At 47.2% G+C, this 23,025-nt stretch overlaps 1 protein-coding gene and 1 long non-coding RNA gene across 2 annotated transcripts in view; one reads left to right on the top strand and one right to left on the bottom strand.

The window, feature by feature from the left end:
* Positions 1–23,025, bottom strand: part of LOC115466189 (tachylectin-2-like) — a 39,151-nt gene that overhangs the window by 9,214 nt on the left and 6,912 nt on the right. The window contains exons 2-3 of the mRNA XM_030197291.1: positions 9,956–10,805; positions 6,991–7,171 (exon numbers count right to left, since the gene is read on the bottom strand). Of these exons, the coding sequence (XP_030053151.1) occupies positions 6,991–7,171; positions 9,956–10,805 (1,031 nt within the window). The remainder of the gene's footprint in view (positions 1–6,990; positions 7,172–9,955; positions 10,806–23,025) is intronic.
* On the top strand, positions 1,943–23,003 carry LOC115466190. The gene is made up of 3 exons (XR_003941509.1): positions 1,943–2,043; positions 13,621–13,625; positions 22,993–23,003. It is a non-coding gene; the product is annotated as an uncharacterized LOC115466190 (long non-coding RNA).

Here is a 23,025-nt window from a genome sequence, read left to right as displayed (position 1 = left end):
AAGACTAGTACGAGCAGTGGTCACATAGTCAGGGTTCAAATGATGTAATGTCCTGCTTGTACTGTAAGGTGTCAATTAAGGTGAAAGGACAATTTTACGAACCTAAAAAAAAAAAATAACTGCAAACAAAAAAAAAAACCAATTAAACAGAGTGGGACAATGAGGGCCTCTGTTTAGGTCCCAAGTAACAATTCACATAATGTGTGCACAATTGCTTAACAAAATACCATTAGCATAATGGTGTGGTCAGATTTGTATTCAGTTCTGGTCATAGTTAATCTAGGTTTACTGGGTAATCAGATATGTTACCAACAAGCCTCTGCTTAAAAATCATTAAACTGACACATGTCATTAATTTGCACGTTCGAATACTGATTTGACTATTATTCCTTTTTTTTTCTTCTCATTAATGACTGTGGCTATTTGTAAGGAAGCGGAAAAAGTTTTAAAACAATAACTTGTGAGGGCAATTTAAACAAATAAGAGCAAACTTAGGCAGTTGCCTATAAACGCACTGTAAGAGCACAAAATACTGTACTGTAAGGTATATAAAAAAGCTTAACAACAACAGTTCCTGTTTTTGTTTTTATATACGCTTTACAGTCAAATTTTAGTATACAGAAATAAGAGTCTGCAGGACTGAAACCACTCTGGCTGTTACAAGACGGCTTTCGTCTGCTGAATCCACTCTGATGAGCCAGTTGTCTAGGTAAGGGTGAACTCTGACACCCTCTCGCCTGAGAAAGGCAGCTACTACCACCATTACCTTGGAAAAGGTACGGGGGAGCTGTGGCGAGGCCAAAAGGCAAGGCCCGAAACTGGAAATGTTGGCCCAACAAAACAAACCGGAGAAACCGTTGATGCGGGGGCCAAATAGGAATGTGCAAATACGCTTCTTTAGGTCCAGAGACATGAGAAACTCTCCTGGCTGTACTGCCGCAATGACGGAGCGCAGGGTTTCCATGCGAAAATGCCGCACTCTTAGGGTCTCGTTGACTCGCCGTAAGTCGAGGATCGGTCTGAAAGACCCGCCTTTTCGAAGCACCATACAATAAATGGAGTAGCGACCGCAGCCGCGTTCGGCGGGAGGCACCAGAATCACCGCTCCGAGGTGCAGCAAGACTTGTAAGGTCTCCTCTATCGCCATCCGTTTGACGGCCATACCGCATCGGGACTCCAAGAACACGTCTCTCACCAGGACACCGAATTCCAATTGGTAGCCTTCTCTGATCAGGTCCAGAACCCACTGATCCGAGGTAATCTTGGTCCACTCCTCGAGAAAGAGGGAAAGACGTCCTCCTACAGCTGGAATCGAGGAGTGGACTGGCGCCCCATCATTGTGGAGGACGCCCCTGAACTCCTGGCTGTGACCCGGCTGCTGCGGAACATTTGTCCGCGTGAAAGGAGTTCCTCTGCTGAAAGCGGGCTCATTGAGAAAACCCAGCAGAGCGCCCCGGGCGATACCCACGAGCTTCACGGAAGTGAGGTCTGGAGGAGGAGGAAAATACAGGGCCCTTGGAAGAAGGCCTATCCTCAGGTAACTGCTGGGGCTTAAGAGTCCCCCAGGTCTTATTTATATATTTATTTATTTTATTGCATTTGTATCCCACATTTTCCCACCTATTTGCGGGCTCAGTGTGGCTTACAATACATTGTAATGATGGAAGTACAATTTGTTACAACACAATTATGGTTACATTGTGAGGAGTTAAGTTAAAACAAGGTCTAGGTATTGTTAAGGGGAATAAAACAATGGAGAAGAACGACTGAACAATAGAAGAACAACGGATACTGATAGGGCAACAGAACATTAGCAAGAGAACGTTCGGGCCTAGTATTTTTTTTTTTACCTGTAAAATTAAGGTTTAAATGTGTTAAAGTTACGGGGGATAATAGTACAGAAGAGAATGTATTGATGCATTGTTAACAGTGTGTGTGGACTTCATGTGTTTTGATCTTTTCGATAGACTTTTTCAAAGAGATGAGTCTTTAATAGTTTGCGGACGTCGGTTAGTTCATAGTTCATTTTCAGGTTTCGTGGTAGTTTATTCCAGAATTGCGTGCTCATATAAGAAAAGGTTGATGCGTGCAGCATTTTGTATTTTATGCCTTTGCAATTAGGGAAGTGGAGGTTGAGGAAAGTTCGGGATGATCTTTTAGCGTTTCTGGGTGGTAGGTCTATTAGATCAGACATGTATGCAGGGGCTTCACCGTAAATGATTTTGTGGACTAGTGTGCATACTTTAAAAGTGATGCGTTCCTTGAGTGGGAGCCAGTGTAACTTCTCTCGTAGGAGTTTCGCACTTTCATATTTTGGTTTCCCGAAGATGAGTCTGGCTGCTGTGTTCTGGGCTGTTTGAAGTTTCCTCAGTGTTTGCTCTTTACAACCTGTGTATAGTGAGTTGCAGTAGTCCAGATGGCTGAGTACGAGTGATTGCACTAGGCTTCGGAAGACGGATCTTGGGAAGAATGGTCTTATTCTTTTCAATTTCCACATGCAGTAGAACATCTTTTTGGTTGTGTTGTTTGCGTGGGTTTCAAGTGTTAGGTGGCGGTCAATAGTGACTCCAAGGATTTTTAAAGTTTCTGAAATTGGAAGATTTAATTTTGGTGTGTTTATAGCGGTAAATTCTTTCGTGTTGTATTGGGAGGTAAGTATCAGGCATTGAGTTTTTTCTGCATTCAGTTTCAATCGAAATGCATCTGCCCAGGTGTTCATGATGTGTAAGCTTTGGTTGATTTCATTGAAGATTTCTTTGATGTCGTGTTTGAAAGGGATGTATATTGTTACATCGTCGGCATATATATATGGGTTAAGGTTATGGTTTGATAGAAGTTTTGCCAAGGGTATCAACATTAGGTTGAAAATAGTTGGTGATGGGGTGATCCTTGCGGTACTCCACATTCTGGTGTCCATGCTGCAGATGTAGTTGAATTTGATGTGATTTGGTAAGAGCGCAAGGTTAGGAACCCCTTAAACCAGTTTAGGACATTGCCTCCGATGCCGAAATATTCAAGTATGTGTAATAAGATTTCGTGGTCGACCATGTCAAAGGCACTTGACATGTCAAATTGTAGGAGGAGTATATTGTTGCCGGTTGCAATCATTTGTTTAAATTTAGTCATTAGGGTAATTAATACTGTTTCTGTGCTGTGATTCGATCGGAATCCTGATTGGGCATCATGCAGTATTGAGAACTTGTTTAGATAGTTTGTAAGTTGTTTTGTTACCATCCCTTCAGTTATTTTGGTTATTAGTGGTATGGATGCTACTGGTCTATAGTTAGTTATTTCACTTGCATTTTTCTTTGTGTCTTTGGGTATTGGGGTGAGTAGAATTTTTCCTTTTGGGAAAAGTCCGTTTTGTAGCATGGAGTTTACATGGTTCGTTAGGTCTGTTATGAATTGTTGAGGAGCTGATTTCATGAGGTTGTTTGGGCATATATCTAGTTTGCAGTAGGATCTGGCGAATCTTTTGAGTGTTTCAGAGATGAGGTCTTCTGATAGTAATTCGAATTCGGTCCAGGTTCTGTCTGCTGGGTATATTCCGTCTTCTGGGTCTAGACAATCTAGGAGTGTGGCGTATTCAATAGGGCTGGCGGGTATTTTAAGTCGTAGTTGTATAATTTTCTCTTTGAAGTATTTCGCAAGGTTGTCAACACTTGGTATGTCTTTGCTATTGTTTGTAACTGGTGTGGTGTCTAGCAATTTATTCACAAGGTAGAAGAGTTTGTGTGTGTCTTTGTAGTTTGGTCCAATCATTGTTTTGTAATGTAGTCTTCTCCAATTCCTCTCCAAATAGCAGGAGGTCCTAAAGGATAACCTCACGAGCCTTTGCTTAGAGGCCATGGCAGCCGCCCAATGCCGTAGCCAAAGAAGGCAGCGGGCAGCAACTGCCACAGACATCTGCTTAGCCGAAGCTCTGACCAGATCATAAAGGGCGTCAGCCAAAAATGACAGGGCTGACTCCATCTGCGGGGCAACCTCAGAGAGGGACCCCGCCATGGGCGTAACCAGACCTCGCCAGGAGGGGGGGGCGAGAGCCTGAGGTGGGGGGGCACTGTTTAGCCGCTGACTCCCCCCCCGCGCTGCCACTTTGGACACCCCTGCCGATGACCCTCTTGAACCCCCCTCTACCAACCCTCCACCTCTTGAACGCCGGGGTTTGGGGACCCCCGCCAGCAAACAAGGTACCTGATGCGGCGGTGAGGCGGGCGGCGACGGTGGGGGGAGGGTTGGTGGCGGGAGGGGGTTCAAGTGGGTCGTCGGCAAGGGGGCTAGAGCCAAATCTCTAGCCCCCCCAGGCCCCACGTAGCTACGCCACTGGACCCCACACCCTCCGCGGGCTGCTCCACAGCCTGTTGCAACCAGGAAAGACAGGCACGGGCTGCATAAGAACTGCAAATAGATGCCCTTAAGGCAAGGCCCGATATCTCAAAGGACCGCTTCAATGCAGTTATAGCCGCCGGTCCTGCATGTCTTTCAAAGCGACCCCTCCCTCTACTGGGAGGGTGGTCTTTTGAGTCACCGCCGTGACCAGCGCATCCACTTTAGGCATCCCAAAATGGACAAAGTGGTCCTCACTTAGAGGGAAAGCTGCCCCATAGCCCTGGCCACTTTCAAAGGCCCGTCGGGGTCAGACCATTGAGCTGCAATAAGCTCATGGATGGAGTCATGCACAGGAAAAGCTCGAGTAAGCTTCTTGGTGCTCGCCATCCTAAGATTAACAGAGGAGGCCTCGCCCTCGGCAGGATCATCAACCGAGAGGGCCTGCGAGGCGTCAGCAATGAGAGCTGGCAGCTCGTCGTGGTGGAAAATCCGAACCGCATTGGGATCATCCAAATCCAGTGGCAAACAAGGCACCCTCATCCGGATCATCCGTCCGTGAGGGCCTGCCAGATCCCTCAGACTCCCCACAGCCTCACCATGGGGGGGGGGGGGGGGGGGGGGGGGGAGGGGAAGGGAGATGCGCCACTCTCTGAGGGGGAATTAACCCATCTATGTTTAGCGTCCTTCCAACGCTCGGGGGAAGAAATAACCTCTGTAGCCATCCCTGGGCCATCAGAACCCGAAGGGATTCCAGGATGCAACGCAGTGTAAGACACCTGTGGCAGAGCTCTTTTCAGCATGAAGGCCTTATGCATCAGTAGCACAAACTCAGGGGAGAAAAACTCACCCTAGCCCTCCGCCCCCGAATTAGGAGAAACGGAGGTTGGAGCTCCTCTGCAGCCTCAAAACGAGGCATCCCCCTGCACTCAGTGTCCTCCGCAACTGCGAGGGTCGAGTCATGCGGCACTTCCAAAATGGCGCCCGCTGCCAGCTCCCTCGAGCAGGAAGAATCATCACTCGTTATGCCCGTACTATCATGAGCATCTAAGGAGCACGTACTGCAAAGCCCCGCTGCTGTCCTGCATTTACTACAGTGGGAGCAGCGCTTCACCACTTCAGCAGCCATCGCCCGACTGGACAGAAATACAACAGAAAAAATGGCGGCTTCGCGCCAAAACTTACCCCGTTCGGAACACTGCCCGCGGGAACCTCCCCAGAGAAGCTGGGCACCGCTCTCACCTCAAGACCGAGTCAACGAGCTCCAGTCAAGCTGCACCGAACCAGATCACTGGATAAAGCCTCAGAAATAGCTGCGCAGTAAAAGCGCACCTTTATTTATTTATTTATTTATTTATTTTTTAACGCTGTGAGGAAAGTTGGAGGCAGGCAGCAACAGAGGGACTCCGGGAGGCGGGGGGAATGGGTAAGGCAGGGAAAGGGCAAAACTATATGCCTTCAAAGTTGGCACCACCAGCCACAACACCCCTGCTCAACTGGCAAAGCACAGGAGCCACCCCAGGCAGAGAGTTTTCCAGGAGCTGATCAAGCTACGTCCACACTTGCTGGGAGATAGAGAAATACTGAAGGCAGAAGGGGCTAGCCGTCCAAGGGTCACTGTGGTTTTTCAGTGTTCTCTATCTCCACCTGCTGGTAGACGGATACAACCCATCAGTTAATGGATTCATCTGCTGCTGATGACAAGGAAATAAGGGTTCTGAACAAGTGAAAAAGGGTTAGGAGTTAAAAGCAGCATCAAAAAGGTAGGCTTTTAGCTTAGATTTGAAGACGGCCAGAGATGGAGCTTGATGTACCGGCTCAGAAAGTCTATTCCAGGCATATGGTGCAGCAAGATAAAAGGAAAAGAGTCTGGAGTTAGCGGTGGAGGAGAAGGGTGCAGATAAGAGAGCTTTACCCAGTGAACGGAGTTCCTGGGGAGGAATGTAGGGAGAGATGAGAGTGGAGAGGTACTGAGGAGCTGCAGAGTGAATGCACTTATAGGTCAATAAGAGGAGTTTGAACTGTATGCGGAAACGGATAGGATGCCAGTGAAGTGACTTGAGGAGAGGGCTAATATGAGCATAACGACACTGGCGGAATATTAATCATGCAGCAGAATTTTGAACAGATTGAAGAGGAGAGTGATGGCTAAGTGGGAGACCTGTGAGAAGCAAGTTGCAATAGTCTAAATGAGAGGTGATGAGGGTTCTGGTAGTGTGCTCAGAAAGGAAAGGGCGAATTTTACTGATATTATAGAGAAAGAAACGACAGGTTTTAGCAGTCTGCTGAATATGTGCAGAGAAGGAGAGGGAGGAGTCGAAGATGACACCAAGGTTAGGAGCTGATGAGACAGGAAGGATGAGAGTGTTATCCACAGAAATAGAGAAAGGGGGAGGAGGAGAGGTTGGTTTAGGGGGAAGATATATTTGATTTCCACTTTGTTCTAAACTAAAGCGTAAACTTGTAATGCTGGATCATTTACCCTTAACCTACTGAAACAGTTTTAGAAAGATTAGATAAGAATTCCTGTTCCTTTTTAAAATTAAATTCTAAATATCAACCTTTGACTGAATGCAAATTACAAATGTCTAGTGGAAATAGAGCTGTGAGGCTTTTATTAAAAGCACAGTTTGAGCTGTCACTTCCAGGAAAAGCAATGCCTACCTGAGTTGAGTTGATTTTGTTAAAATTCCAGGTGTGGGTTGTGCTCATGTTCATGGTGATCTTAACTCCCATTTGTTCAATAATGGGGATGCCAGTTGTGAAGCTCATTTCTGCACCAACATCGATTGTGAAGCCATGCTCATGAGCAAAAGAGCTCTCAGACTTGATGGTTTTTGTAAATCTAAAATTTAGAATATAACATACATAATAGAGGGGCATTTTCGATATGATGTCTAAGTCCGACTTTGGACGTTTTGCAAAAAACGTCCAAAATCTGAATAGCAAAGGTCATTTTCAAAAAAGAAAAACATCTATCTTTTATTCTCGAAATAGGTTTTGTGATTTGGACATTTTATTTTTTGGTCCATTTTCGAAAAAAATAAGTCCAAGTGCAAAACGCACAAAATCAAGCCATTGGGATGTAGGAGGAGCCAGCATTTTTAGTAGACTGGTCCCCCTGACATCCCAGCATAGCAATAGGGCACCCTAGGGGGCACTGCAGTGAACTTCATAAAATGCTCCCAGGTACATATCTGACCATTACTCCCTTACCTTGTCTGCTGAGCCCCCCAAAACCCACTACCCCCAATTGTAAACCACTACCATAGCCCTTACGGGTGAAGGGACCACCTATGTGTGGGTACAGTGGGTTTCTGGTAAGTTTTGGAGGGCTCACAGTTTCCTCCACAAGTGCAACAGGTAGGGGGAGGTAGGAGCCTGGGTCTACCTGTCTGCAGTGCACTGCACCCACCACTAGACTACTCCAGGGACCTGCATGCTGTTCTAATGGACCTGAGTATAACATCTGAGGCTGGCACAGAGTCTGGAATGTAATGTTTTTCATCACATTTTTGGGGGGTGGGAGGAGGTTAGTGACCACTGGGGGAATAAGGGGAGGCCATTCCTGATTCCCTTGGCCATCTGGTTATTTAGGGCATCTTTTTGTGCCTTATTCATTTTAAAAACAGGTCTAGCTTGAAACATCTTAGTTTTAGTCCTGGACGTTTTTGTTTTCTTCCATTGTGGCTGAAAAACGTCTAAGTCTCAGGAACACCCAAGTCCCACCCTGAACACGACCCCTTGAGATTTGGATGCCCTTCTGATGGACTTCAAAGAAAAATGTCTAAAAATAGGTTGAAAATACTGATTTGGACATTTTTGTAAGAAAACCGTCCTAATGCTACTTTTTAGATGTTTTTCTGTTTTGAAAATGAGTCCAATAGTAACATAGTAAATGATGGCAAAATAAAGACCTGTACGGTCCATCCAGTCTGCCCAACAAGATAAACTCATTGTATGTGATCTTTATATGTACACCTGTCCTTGATTTGTCCTTGCTATTTTCAGGGCACAGACCATAGAAGTCTGCCCAGCACTGGCTTTGCTTCCCAATTACCAGTGTTGCCTCCTTGGCAGCCATCTTCAAATAGAGGGGGCTGGGGGGATATGCAGGGGTAAGCCCCCCTGCATAGGTAACCACTAATATAGCTGCCAACAACCTTAGCATCAGATTCTACAAGTCATCATGAAATGTGCCCTGAAGTTTACCAAGGTCCTTCCTCAGCAAAAAGAGGATTGTTTATGAACTGCTTAACCAATGCAGTCACATAACCACATTCCTGCATGGTGACATGCACTCCAGGTCTGGCTAACCCAGCCACTCTGGCACCTGGGTATAAAGTGAAAGCCATAGAACTGATGTCATCAGATTATTTGGGAGCCCAGTTCCAGGAAATGCGATTTAATGGGACATTCCAATACTTTCCCAGGTCAGAGAGTCTGGAACAATGGGTGATGTTTATGTTAACCCCAGGACCACGTGCTAAAGCCAGAAATGGTATATAAGAAGCACCCCTGCGGTCCAGAAAATGGGGTCGTGATTTCACCAGCTCCGAGCTAATATTCTCTCATGTTTCCCAGCTTGTAAGACTCCACCCCACCTCCTCCTGCACCAATGGACCCTTCAGAGCTCTGGCCTGCATCTTGCTGCATCTCTCTAGGAGAATATAATATATCCACTAGTGAACCCCCCCCCCCTCCCCACCCAAAAAAATGAAACCTTTTTCAGTAGTGGATATATTATTGAGTGCATGATTATTTTCCCTACTGTCATTGAACACAATCTCTCGGGAGAAGATATCATCATGAGTCTGTATAAAACCTGCTCTGTACTGCTATTGGGTAATAAGCAGGAGGCCCCTAGATTCTGGGCCTAAGTGTGTGTTTGTTTGAAACCTTTTTAATAAGGGCGTGTTGTTTTCCTATGAAGGAACTAGCATTTGTGCATAACTCTATTCTATGTGCTTTCTAGTTAGACCTTGATGCTATGTCTTTCATTCTGTGAGCTCCCAGTTTTGTAGACTGGTTCCATTTTGAATTGTAATCAATTCCAAACCTATTTTAAGGTGTTGAGGGGATTATAACACTTACACTAACATTATTGTTGCCTCCTTTATTCTTGCAATTTATGTGCTGCTAAAATAAATCTATTTCTATATTTATTGGCCTGTTTCATTGCTTGCCAGTATTGTTCAGGACAGCGGCGTAGCCACAGGTGGGCCTGGGTGGGCCAGGGCCCACCCACTTAGGGCTCAGGCCCACCTAACAGTAGCACAAGTTTAGCAGTAGCTGGTGGAGATCCCAAGCTCTGCCAGCTGAAGACTTCCCCCTGATGGTAACGGAGACGCTACTCTCCACGATACCGGCTCCTGCACATGCTCAGTTTCAAGCGCATGCCTGCTGCAGACTGCTAAGGTGGAAAGAAGCATTTTTCTGTCAGCTGAGATATTTTTTGGTGGTGGGTTTTTTTTTGGGGGGGGGGGCAGAACATTTGGTGCCCACCCACTTCTTGCCTAGGCCCACCCAAAATCTGTTATCTGGCTACGCCCCTGAAAACAATACTTCAGATTTTAGATGCTGCTCTGTCATTTCAGCAATTGCTAAAAATTAGAAATAAAATACTTACGAAAAGCTGGCATTCAAAGGAATACTGCTGGTATTCTCATAGACCTGCTCTTCTAGAAGCTCCTTTCCCACAGACAGGATCTTTCCATCATCAACCAGGAAGTCAAGGTTTAGGAGCTTCTGAACTGTTTTATCTCTTGTGAAAGATATGAATTTATACCTATTGTAATCCCAACCAAGCATCTTGGCACTTTCGGGCCACTTAACCTGGGCATTAGCAGGGGGCTTCCCAGTGCAAATTTTTCCATCTTTCTGAGTAACACACCAGAGATTCCCATCTGGGCTGAAAGAGATAAAATGGCACAAGTCCTTCCATCCACTATCTCCAATGACTTCACTTGTATGATACCAAGGGTCTAGTTTCGTTGGAGGTCTCCTCTTTAAAAGCTTCCCATTATTAAGAACTGCATACAACATACCTTCAGGGTCAAAAAAGAGTGTCAGAAAAGCATCCCAACCATTGCTTCCAATTTCACTTGCCTGACTATATAACCAGGACACGTTCTCATTTTTGGGTACTGGGCCTTTGAAAAACTTTCCTTTCTTGGTAGTAGCATACAGTGTGCCATCAGGATGGAAGAAAATGATACTGAACTTGTCCCAGTCGGTTTTCCCCACACGGATTGCCTCCTTTTCCCACCAGTTATCGGACTGGCTCTTTATCAGAGGTCCTGCATACAGCTCTGACCCCCGCACAGCGTACATTTGCCCATCTGGACTGAAGAAGACATGACTGGCATTCCCCAGTTTTCCAACATCAATGCATCTATCATAGAAAATATCAAGCTCATTTGCAGGAGGTAAGCCAACCTTACAGTGACCATCAGAATCCACAGCAAACAGAATAATGCCTAAAACCCAAAAAAGAAGAGGCATCACAGTCTATCCTTGAAAAATTAGACAAGCATTTTTAATTCATTAGCTTCAAGTTGTTATTTTTTTCTGAGTACTGACAAGTTGAGCAATGTACCTAGTAACTGGATACAGTAACCATACAGTGAGTTTTAGCATCCTCTCTGCTTTTGATGTTCTGAATGTTTGAGAAAGTTTTATGAATGGCCCTAACTGCTCAGAATATTATTATTGACTGTTCTATTTTCTTTGGTCACTATGGAGCTCATTTTCAAAAGAGAAAAACATCCAAAAAGTGGCATAAATCTGCAACTGGACATTTTTCTCTCAAAAATGTCCAAATTGGTATTTTCAAAACCAGGGGTACAAAGTATATCGTAGTGATAGGGTGGACCGGACTGGTGGAGGGGTAGCATTGTATATTAACGAGAGCCTTGACTCAGATAGATTACAAATTCAGCAGGACACAAATCACACCTTTGAATCATTGTAGGTTGAAATTCCATTTATAAAAGGGAAAAGGACGGTGATAGGAGTGTACTACAGTCCGCCTCGCCAGGATGAGCAGGTAGACGCAGAAATGATAAAAGAAATCAGAGACGCAAACAAAATGGGCAATGTGATAATAATGGGTGACTTCAATTATCCAAATATATACTGGTTAAATGTAACATCGGGACACGCTACAGAGGTACAATTCCTTGATGAAATCAAGGACAGCTTTATGGAGCAGCTGGTGCAGGAGCTGACGAGAGAAGGAAAAATTCTAGACTTAGTCCTTAGTGGAGCGCATGATCTGGTGTGGGACGTTATGGTACTGGGGCCGCTTGATAACAGTGATCATAATATGATCAGTTTTGATATCAACATAGAAGTAACTATACACAGGAAGTCAAATATGCTAGCGTTTAATTTTAAAAAAGGAGACTATGATAAAATGAGAAGAACGGTTAAAAAAAAAAAAAACTTAGGGGGCAAATGAGAGGGTAAAAACTGTACAACAGGCATGGACGCTGTTCAAAAATACCATCCTGGAGGCCCAGGCCAAACATATTCCGCGAATTAGAAAAGTCCAAAAGACAGCCGGCCTGGTTGAAAAGTGAGGTGAAGGAAGCTATTAGGGCTAAAAGAAACTCCTTCAGAGAATGGAAGAAGGAACCGTCTGACAATAACAAGAAGCAGCAATGGGGCAGATCAGCAAACTGAAGAGTAGCAAATCTCCTGGACCAGATGGTATTCATCCTAGAGTACTGATAGAACTGAAATATGAGCTTGCGGAGCTACTGTTAGTGATATGCAATTTATCCTTAAAATCAAGCGTGGTACCAGAAGATTGGAGGGTGGCCAATGTAACGCCCATTTTTAAAAAAGGTTCCAGGGGAGATCCGGGAAATTATAGACCGGTGAGTCTGACGTCGGTGCTGGGGAAAACGGTAGAGGCTATTATTAAAAACAAAATTACAGAGCACATCCAAGGACATGGATTACTGAGACCAAGTCAGCATGGCTTTTGTGTGGGGAAATCTTGCCTGACCAATTTACTTCAATTCTTTGAAGGAGTAAACAAATGTGGACAAAGGGGAGTCGGTTGACATTGTGTATCTGGATTTTCAAAAGACGTTTGACAAGGTACCTCATGAAAGGCTAGAGAGGAAATTGGAGGGTCATGGGATAGGAGGAAATGTCCTATTGTGGATTAAAAACTGGCTGAAGGATAGGAAACAGAGAGTGGGGTTAAATGGGCAGTATTCACAATGAAGAAGGGTAGCTAGTGGGGTTCGTCAGGGGTCTGTGCTAGGACCACTGCTTTTTAATATATTTATAAATGATTTAGAGATGGGAGTAACTAGCGAGGTAATTAAATTTGCTGATGACACAAAGTTATTCAAAGTCGTTAACTCGCGACAAGATTGCAGAAGGACCTTACGAGACTGGGAGACTGGGCGGCTAAATGGCAGATGACATTTAATGTGAGCAAGTGCAAGGTGATGCATGTGGGACAAAAGAACCCGAATTATAGCTACGTCATGCAAGATTCCGCGTTAGGAGTTACGGACTAAGAAAGGGATCTGGGTGTCGTTATCGATAATACACTGAAACCTTCTGCTCAGTGTGCTGCTGCGGCTAGGAAAGTGAATAGAATGTTGGGTAGTATTAGAAAAGGTATGGAAAACAGGTGTGAGGATATTAAAATGCCGTTGTATCACTCAGTGGTGCGACCACACCTTGAGTATTGTGTTCAATTCTGGTCGCCGCATCTCAAGAAAGATATAGTAGAATTGGAAAAGGTGTAGCATGTCAGGTTCTCGAGGGAGAACTGGAATTCGTGAGCCCTTGGACCACTGCTGAGGAGCGGCAGAGGCAGGCAAGACCACCCTGGATCTGGATACAAGCAAGAGCAGGACTGGAACTCCGGACTGGAGTTGCAACTGAGGCAGGCAAACTAGAACAGGCAGAAGAGGAACAGCTTCACCTGCGCTTGACCACCGTTTCTCAGGAGTTGAGCCCCTGAGTGCTGGCGGACGGCAGGACTTGAAGACCCAGATGACCCACCCTGGGTATAGGATACATGAGGGAGGCTAGGCACAGAACTAGACTAGGACTGAAAGCTGCTACGCAGCCACTAGGCCAGAACACAAGACAGACTAAGCAGACAGGACGTGCACAAAGGCTTGGCAGGAGTAGGGGCTAGGATATACATACAAGCTTGGTAGAAACAGGGTTCAGGATATACATGCAAGCTTGGCAGAAGCGGGGATCATGATATACACACTAGCTAGGCAGAAGCAGGATAGCGAAGTTTCTTACCTGAAGCAGGTGTTCTCCGAGGACAGCAGGCTGAATATTCTCACATGTGGGTGACGTCACGTTGGCCCGGAGGATTTTCTAGCAAAATCTTAAGTCTCTTCAAGAGCGTACCATCGCGCGAGCAATCCCATTGTGCATGCGCACGCACGTCTTCCCGCTCGCCGCGTGGACATGCTCCTCAGTTGAAACCAAAAGATGAAAGAAAGCAACTCCAAAGGGGAGGTGGGAGGGTTTGTGAGAATATACAGCCTGCTGTCCTCGGAGAACACCTGCTTCAGGTAAGAAACTTCGCTTTCTCCGAGGACAAGCAGGCTGATATACTCATGTGGGATATCCCTAGCCCCCAGGCTCACTCAACATAACAAACAATTGTCAATTGGACCTCGCACCATCGAGGGCATAACAAGGATTGACCTGAAACAAGAAATATCTAACTGAGAGTGCAGCCTGGAACAAAATAAAAATGGGCCTAGGAGGGTTGGAGTTGGATTCTAAACCCCAAACAGATTCTGCAGCACCAACTGCCCAAACCGACTGTCACGTCGGCTATCCTGCTGAAGGCAGTAGTGAGATGTGAATGTGTGGACTGATGACCACATCGCAGCTTTGCAGATCCCTTCAATAGTGGCTGACCTCAGATGAGCCACCGACGCAGCCATGGCTCTAACAATATGAGCCGTGACATGACCCTCTAAAGTCAGCCCAGCTTGGGCATAAGTGAAGGAAATGAAATCTGCTAGCCAATTAGATATGGTGCGTTTCCCGACAGCAACTCCCCTCTTGTTGGGATTAAAAGAAATAAACAACTGGGCGGACTGTCTGTGGAGGCTTGTCTGCTCCACGTAAAAGGCCAATGCTCTTTTGCAGCAAAGTGTGCAGCTTGCTTTCGCCGGGACTTGTATGAGGGCGAGGAAAAAATGTTGGCAAGACAATTGACTGGTTCAGATGGAACTCCGACACCACCTTTGGCAAGAACTTAGGGTGCATGTGGAGGACTACGCTGTTCTGATGAAATTTAAGATAAGGAGCATGAACTACTAGGGCCTGAAGCTCACTGACCCTACGAGCTGAAGTAACTGCCACCAAGAAAATGACCTTCCAGGTCAAGTACTTCAGATGGCAGGAATTCAGGGGCTTGAAAGGGGGTTTCATCAGCTGGGTGAGAACGACGTTGAGATCCCATGACACTGGTGGAGGTTTGACAGGGGGCTTTGACAAAAGCAAACCTCTCATGAAGCGAACAACTAAAGGCTGTCCAGAGATAGGCTGACCTTCTACACGTTGATAAGCACTAATCGCACTAAGGCGAACTCTTACAGAGTTGGTCTTGAGACCAGATTCTGATAAATGCAGAAGGTACTCAAGAAAGGTCTGTGTAGGACATGAAAAGGGATCTAGGGCCCTGCTGTCACACCAGACGGCAAACCCATTTAAAAGAGTAACATCTTTTAGTGGAATCCTTCCTGGAAGCAAGCAAGACTCGGGAGACACCCTCTGAAAGGCCTAAAGAGGCAACTTCTAAGTTCTCAACATCCAGGCCGTGAGAGCCAGAGACTGGAGGTTGGGATGTAGAAGTGACCTCTCGTTCTGAGTGATGAGGGTCGGAAAACACTACAATCTCCACAGTTCTTCGGAGGACAAGTCCAGAAGAAGAGGAAACCAGATCTGACGGGGCCAGAAAGGTGCTATCAGAATCATGGTTCCGCGGTCTTGCCTGAGTTTCAGCAGAGTCTTCCCTACTAAAGGTATGGGAGGATACGCGTACAGTAGGCCTGTCCCCCAATGCAGGAGAAAAGCATCCAACGCTAGCCTGCCGTGGGCCTGAAGCCTGGAACAGAATTGAGGGACCTTGTGATTGTACTGAGTGGCAAAAAGATCCACCGAGGGGGTGCCCCACGCTCGGAAGATCTTGCGGACAACGTCCATGTTCAGAGATCACTCGTGAGGTTGCATTATCCTGCTCAACCTGTCGGCCAGACTGTTCTTTTCACCTGCCAGATACGTGGCTTGGAGAAACATGCCATATCGGCGAGCCCAAAGCTACATCTGGACGGCCTCCTGACACAAAGGGCAAGATCCGGTGCCCCCCTGCTTGTTGGTGTAATACATTGCAACCTGATTGTCTGTTTGAATTAGAATAACTTGACTGGACAGCCGGTCTCTGAAAGCCTTTAGAACGTTCCAGATCGATCGCAATCCAGGAGGTTGATCTGAAGATGCGTTTCCTGAAAAGACCAAACTCCTTGACTGTGAAGCCCATCTACATGAGCTCTCCACCCCAGGAGGGATGCATCCATCGGCAGCACTTTTTGCGGCTGAGAAATTTGGAATGGACGTCCCAAGGTCAGATTGGAGCGAATGGTCCACCATTGCAGGGAATTGCAAAAATCGGTGGAAAGATGGATGACATTCTCTAGATCCCCTGTAGCCTGACACCACTGGGAAGCTAGGGTCCATTGAGCTGATCTCATATGTAGACGTGCCATGGGAGTCACATGAACTGTGGAGGCCATGTGGCCCAGAAGCTTCAACATCTGCCGAGATGTTCGAGCTGAGGACACTAAGGTCAGAAGATTGTCTGCCCTTGTCTGAGGGAGATAAGCTTGAGATGTCCGTGTGTTCAACAGAGCTCCTATGAATTGCTACTTTTGTACTGGAATCAGGTGGGACTTGGGATAATTGATGACAAACCCCAGCACCTTGAGCAGTTGAATAGTAATCTGCATGGACCGTAGAACTCCTGCCTCTGAGGTGTTCTTCACCAGCCAATCGTCGAGATAAGGGAACACATGCACTCCCAGTCTGTGTAGCGATGCTGCGACAACTGCGAGGCACTTTGTAAAGACCCTTGGCGCAGATGCTAGACCAAAGGGTAGCACACAGTACTGAAAATGCTGGGTTCCCAGTTGAAATCGGAGGTACTTCCTGTGAGCTGGAAGCACCGAGATGCGAGTATAGGCGTCCTTTAAGTCCAAAGAGCATAGCCAATTGTTTTCCTGAATCATGGGAAGAAGGGTGCCATGGAAAGCATCCTGAACTTTTCTCAGACTAGGAATTTGTTCAGGGCCCTTAGGTCTAGGATGGGATGCATCCTCCCTGTTTTCTTTTACACAAGGAAATACCTGGAATAGAATCTACTACTACTACTTATTATTTCTAAAGCGCTACTAGACGTACGCAGCGCTGTACACTTGAACATGAAGAGACAGTCCCTGCTCGACAGAGCTTACAATCTAATTAGGACAGACAAACAAGAGATAAGGGAATATTAAAGTAAGGATGATAAAATAAGGGTTTTGAACAAGTGAATAAGGGTTAGGAGTTAAAAGCAGCATCAAAAAGGTGGGCTTTTAGCTTAGATTTGAAGACGGCCAGAGATGGAGCTTGACGTACTGGCTCAGGAAGTCTATTCCAGGCATATGGTGCAGCAAGATAAAAGGAACGGAGTTAGCGGTGGAGGAGAAGGGTGCAGGTAAGAGAGATTTACTCAGTGAATGGAGTTCCCGGAGAGGAATGTAGGGAGAGATGAGAGTGGAGAGGTACTGAGGAGCTGCAGAGTGAATGCACTTATAGGTCAATAAGAGGAGTTTGAACTGTATGCAGAAATGGATACAGCCCTTCTTCCCCTGGTGGAACGGGTTTGACCGCATTGGCCTTTAGAAGGGCGGGGAGTTCCTCTGCAAGTATCTGCTTGTGCTGGGGGCTGAAGGATTGAGCTCCTGGTGGCAGTGGCGTAGCCAGACCTGAGATTTTGGGTGGGCCCAGAGCTAATATGGGTGGGCACGCACTGTCTATATAAGTATGAGTAGTGTCTCTTGGGATCCTACAAAAATAATGCCTTAGAATTCACTTGATGCCTAACAGCTGACCTGCATCAGTATAACCACATACATACTTAATGGAAAAATTGATATTTTTAAATATAATTACATTATCCCACAATCTCTCCACTGTAAAATGCTATACACAAACTTGTGCAAAAACACACTCATATCCTTACTAAACCATAACAACACTAATTCCAAGGACAGGACGAGCTACAACCTTATGCTTGAAAAGGCAGAACTGTAATTACACTAGGCTCTAAAACACCAATACACTACCTCGTGAAAAAAAAAAGCAAAACAAAAAGGGCTGCAAATACTACACGCTAGCAGAATACTGCACCTTGATCACACATGAAAAACACATGACACAACAGACATGACACAAGGAACTAGAAATCAAAAAATATGAAGGCAAAATACTGAACTGGAAAGTTAACTCAAGAAGTCAGACTCAGCATGCAGCAATACCAGAAAAATTGAAACTTACAGTGGTGGAAATAAGTATTTGATCCCTTGCTGATTTTGTAAGTTTGCCCACTGACAAAGACATGAGCAGCCCATAATTGAAGGGTAGGTTATTGGTAACAGTGAGAGATAGCACATCACAAATTAAATCCGGAAAATCACATTGTGGAAAGTATATGAATTTATTTGCATTCTGCAGAGGGAAATAAGTATTTAATCCCTCTGGCAAACAAGACCTAATACTTGGTGGCAAAACCCTTGTTGGCAAGCACAGCGGTCAGACGTCTTCTGTAGTTGATGATGAGGTTTGCACACATGTCAGGAGGAATTTTGGTCCACTCCTCTTTGCAGATCATCTCTAAATCATTAAGAGTTCTGGGCTGTCGCTTGGCAACTCGCAGCTTCAGCTCCCTCCATAAGTTTTCAATGGGATTAAGGTCTGGTGACTGGCTAGGCCACTCCATGACCCTAATGTGCTTCTTCCTGAGCCACTCCTTTGTTGCCTTGGCTGTATGTTTTGGGTCATTGTCGTGCTGGAAGACCCAGCCACGACCCATTTGTAAGGCCCTGGCGGAGGGGAAGGAGGTTGTCACTCAGAATTGTACGGTACATGGCCCCATCCATTCTCCCATTGATGCGGTGAAGTAGTCCTGTGCCCTTAGCAGAGAAACACCCCCAAAACATAACATTTCCACCTCCATGCTTGACAGTGGGGACGGTGTTCTTTGGGTCATAGGCAGCATTTCTCTTCCTCCAAACACGGCGAGTTGAGTTCATGCCAAAGAGCTCAATTTTTGTCTCATCTGACCACAGCACCTTCTCCCAATCACTCTCGGCATCATCCAGGTGTTCACTGGCAAACTTCAGACGGGCCGTCACATGTGCCTTCCGGAGCAGGGGGACCTTGCGGGCACTGCAGGATTGCAATCCGTTATGTCGTAATGTGTTACCAATGGTTTTCGTGGTGACAGTGGTCCCAGCTGCCTTGAGATCATTGACAAGTTCCCCCCTTGTAGTTGTAGGCTGATTTCTAACCTTCCTCATGATCAAGGATACCCCACGAGGTGAGATTTTGCGTGGAGCCCCAGATCTTTGTCGATTGACAGTCATTTTGTACTTCTTCCATTTTCTTACTATGGCACCAACAGTTGTCTCCTTCTCGCCCAGCGTCTTACTGATGGTTTTGTAGCCCATTCCAGCCTTGTGCAGGTGTATGATCTTGTCCCTGACATCCTTAGACAGCTCCTTGCTCTTGGCCATTTTGTAGAGGTTAGAGTCTGACTGATTCACTGAGTCTGTGGACAGGTGTCTTTCATACAGGTGACCATTGCCGACAGCTGTCTGTCATGCAGGTAACGAGTTGATTTGGAGCATCTACCTGGTCTGTAGGGGCCAGATCTCTTACTGGTTGGTGGGGGATCAAATACTTATTTCCCTCTGCAGAATGCAAATAAATTCATATACTTTCCACAATGTGATTTTCCGGATTTAATTTGTGATGTGCTATCTCTCACTGTTACCAATAACCTACCCTTCAATTATGGGCTGCTCATGTCTTTGTCAGTGGGCAAACTTACAAAATCAGCAAGGGATCAAATACTTATTTCCACCACTGTACATGCAAAATATCACAGATTCACATTTCCAAAAGCTGACATATTCCAATTAATAAATTCTGAATAAAATACTTTTTTCTACCTTTGTTGTCTGATCTATTCGCTTTGGTCCCAGTGTCTTCTGTTTTATGCAGTGTCTTCTTTCCATCTGATATTTTTTCTCTCACCATGTCCACCATCCTCCTGTGTACTTATGTGTCTTGTCTACCATCTGTAGCCCTGTCCCTATCCTTCCTCGAGTTTCAGTATCTGCCCTCAACGTGCTCCAAACCAGCCCTTAAACTCAGCAGTTTTCCCTCCATCCATATCCAGCATTTCTCCTCACTCCCCTCCATCCATGTGCTTCTACTTCCTCTGTCTTCCCTCCCCTCCATCCTTGTCCAACATTTTTCCTTCTCTTCCCTGCCCTCCACTCCATCCATGTCCAGCATTTCTCCTCTCTTCTCTCCCCTCCATCCATGCGCATCTCCTCCCTGACTTCTCTCCCCTCCCTCCATCCATCCATCCAGCAACTCTCCATTCTCCCCTGCCCTCTCCTCCATCCACCAATATCCAGCAAATGTCCTCTGTCCCTTGCATTCATCCATCCATGTTCAGCAATTCTCCTCTCTCCCCTGCCCTCCCCTCCATCCATCCATGTCCAGCAACTCTCCATTCTCCCCTGCCCTCTCCTCCATCCATCCATACCCAGCAAATTTCCTCTTTCCCCTCCATCCATGTCCAGCAATTTTCCTCCTTCCCCTGCTCTCCGCTCCATGTCCAGCAATTTCTATTCTCTCCCCTGCCCTCCTTTCCATCCATCCATGTCCAGCAACTCTCCATTCTCCCCTGCCCTCTCCTCCATCCATCCATACCCAGCACATTTCCTCTCTCCCCTTTCCCCTCCATCCATCCATGTCCAACAATTTTCCTCCTTCCCCTGCCCTCCACTCCATGTCCAGCAATTTCTATTCTCTCCCCTGCCCTTCTCTCCATCCATCCATGTCCAGCAAATTTCCTCTCTCCCCTGCCCCCTCCATCAATCCCTGTTGTCCGGCAATTCTCCTCTCTCCCCTGCCCATCCTGTTTCTTTCAATCCCCTTCCCCCGCCCCTCCCCTCCCCTTCAAAAGAATGACAACGTGGATGCAGCAGCTCACAGGTTTGCTTGCCCTGTGTTTTGAGTGAACAGCGACGGCTGCGCGGGGGAGTGGAAACCAAATCGTTTCCTTCCTTGCAATGGATTAGATGGGCGGATGGGCGAGCGGGCTCACTTACACACACTCCACTCCCGAAGTTGCAGCGTAAAAGCAGCAAGCAGCGAGCCAGTCTCGATTCCGTCCTTCACTTCCTGCCCTCTCTCTGCGCCGTCCCGCCTTCCTCTGATGTCATTTCCTTTTGGGCGGGACGCTGAAAGGGCAGGAAGCGAAGGACGGAGTCCAGACTGGCTCACTGCTTGCTGCTTTTACGCCCACTCGCCGCTGCGGGCAAAAAACTAAGTCGTCGTCGTTGTCATGGAAGGTGAGGGTCGAAAAAGACTGGGCGAGCCTGGGCCGAGATTGGGCGGGCCTGGGCCCACCCAGGCCCACCCGTAGCTACGCCCCTGCCCGGTGGGTAATTTGGAGGTTTTGATTCCAGATTGAGAAGTACCCTAATCGGACTATTTGAAGAACCCACCTGTCGGAGGTTATGAGAGGCCACCTTTGGTGAAAAAAATATCAACCTCCCTCCAACCGACAGATCGTCCGGTACAGATACTTTAAGTGCGGCTATGCTGCTCTGGAACCTGTCAAAAGCCCGTCCCTTGCTTTTGCTGGTGAGGCTGAGGGGCCTTCAGCGCACGCCACTGACAAGAGCGAGTTTACTGGGAAAGAGCCTGAACAGGCTGTCGGGAGGCAGGAGTGTACCTACACCTATTAAAGGAATAGGGAGCACTCCTCCTCCCGCCTAAAAACCTCCGAGGAGGAGGTAGTAGCAGAAGACGTCCAGCGGGAGAGAAAATCCATAGCATCATGATGCTTCTTGAGGGTATCAACCATATCCCCAAAAAGGTTATCCCCCCGGCAAGGAACATCCGCCATTCGCTGCTGGGTCTTCTGATCCAGATCCGAGACCCGCAGCCATGAGTCTGCGCATCATGATACCCTGAGCAGCTACTCGGGATGCAGCATCAAAAGTGTCGTAAGCTCCCCTGGCCAGGAATTTGCGACATGCCTTCTGCTGCCTGACCACCTGGTGAAAAGGTTCAGCAAGCTCCGGAGGGAGAGCTTCAACTAAACTGGACAGTTGCTTCACCGAGTTCTGTAAGTGAATGCTGATATGTTTGGATCTTGGTGGCGAGCATTCCAGCCTGATACGTACGCCTCACAAAAGAATCCAAGGTCCTAGACTTTCTGCATGGGGGCGCCGAGGCATAGTCTCTAGTACTCTTGGCTCTTCTGAGAGAAGAGTCCACCACCATAGAATCGTGAGGCAGTTGGGCCTTCACCATCAAAGGTTCACCATAGACTCTGTACTGGGACCTTGTTGACAACTGAATTAGAGAGAGGGCAAGACCAATTCCGCCACAATGCTTTCCTGAGGGTATTGTGCAGGGGGGCCGTTGCAACCTCTGTAGGCGGAGAAGGATAATCCAGGACCTCGAACATCTCAGCCCTGGGCTCATCCACAGCCTCCATGGGAAAAGGAATGTCCTTAGACATTTCCCACACAAAAGAGGAAAAAGTAAGACTCTCAGGTGGAGATTGTCTAACTTCAATAGTCGGAGTAGGATCAGAAGGAAACCCCTGGGAATCTTCTTCCGAAAATACCTGGGGTCTTCTTCCTCTCCCCATGAACACTCCCTCCTCGGTATTGGACAGAAGCTCACGAACAGCAGCCCGAACTCGAGCCTGTCTCGACTTCGAGGATCGACATCCTCGTGGGGAATGTCGAGAAGCTGACCCCTGCCTGGACTCCGGCGAAGCTTCCTCCACCGATGTTGAGGGAGAGTCAACTCAGGTGGTCGCCAGCTGTGGTGCCGCAAGCAGTACCGAGGGTGGAGAACTCCTCACAGGGGATGCGCCACATGCCGTCTCAGCAGTAGATATGGGAGGCGCAAGCACCTCCGGTACTGAAGCAGATCGACAAAGCCATGCATCCAGAAGGTCTGGAAGAAAGACCCAGAGACGTTCATCGAGAACTGCCATCGGAAGAGGCTGTGGGGTCGGTGCCAGAATCTGTGGGGACTCGAGAGCCGGTACCAGGCTGCCGGACGACCGACGCATCGGCACCTCCTGAATGGAGGGTGAGCGGTCCTCCCGGCGCCAACGCTTCTCGGGTGCCAACTCCCTTGGCTCCCCGGAGCTCCCGGTATCATGAGAAGATCGATGGCGATGCTTCTTAGCCTTCGCTAGACGCCCATCATCGACACTCCTCGGTACCGAGGACGTGGAATCCTCACGCCTCCTCAGGGCCGGGTCTGCCGAAGGTCGGTCCCGGGGGCCCTGCATAGCAGTAGGCCTCGAGACGGGTGGAGACCCACTTG

This window comes from Microcaecilia unicolor, chromosome 3 (genome assembly GCF_901765095.1).
Source record: "Microcaecilia unicolor chromosome 3, aMicUni1.1, whole genome shotgun sequence".
NCBI lineage: Eukaryota > Metazoa > Chordata > Amphibia > Gymnophiona > Siphonopidae > Microcaecilia > Microcaecilia unicolor.
The sequence above is the reverse complement of the archived record's forward strand: the minus strand, read 5'-3'. Positions and strand labels throughout refer to the sequence as shown.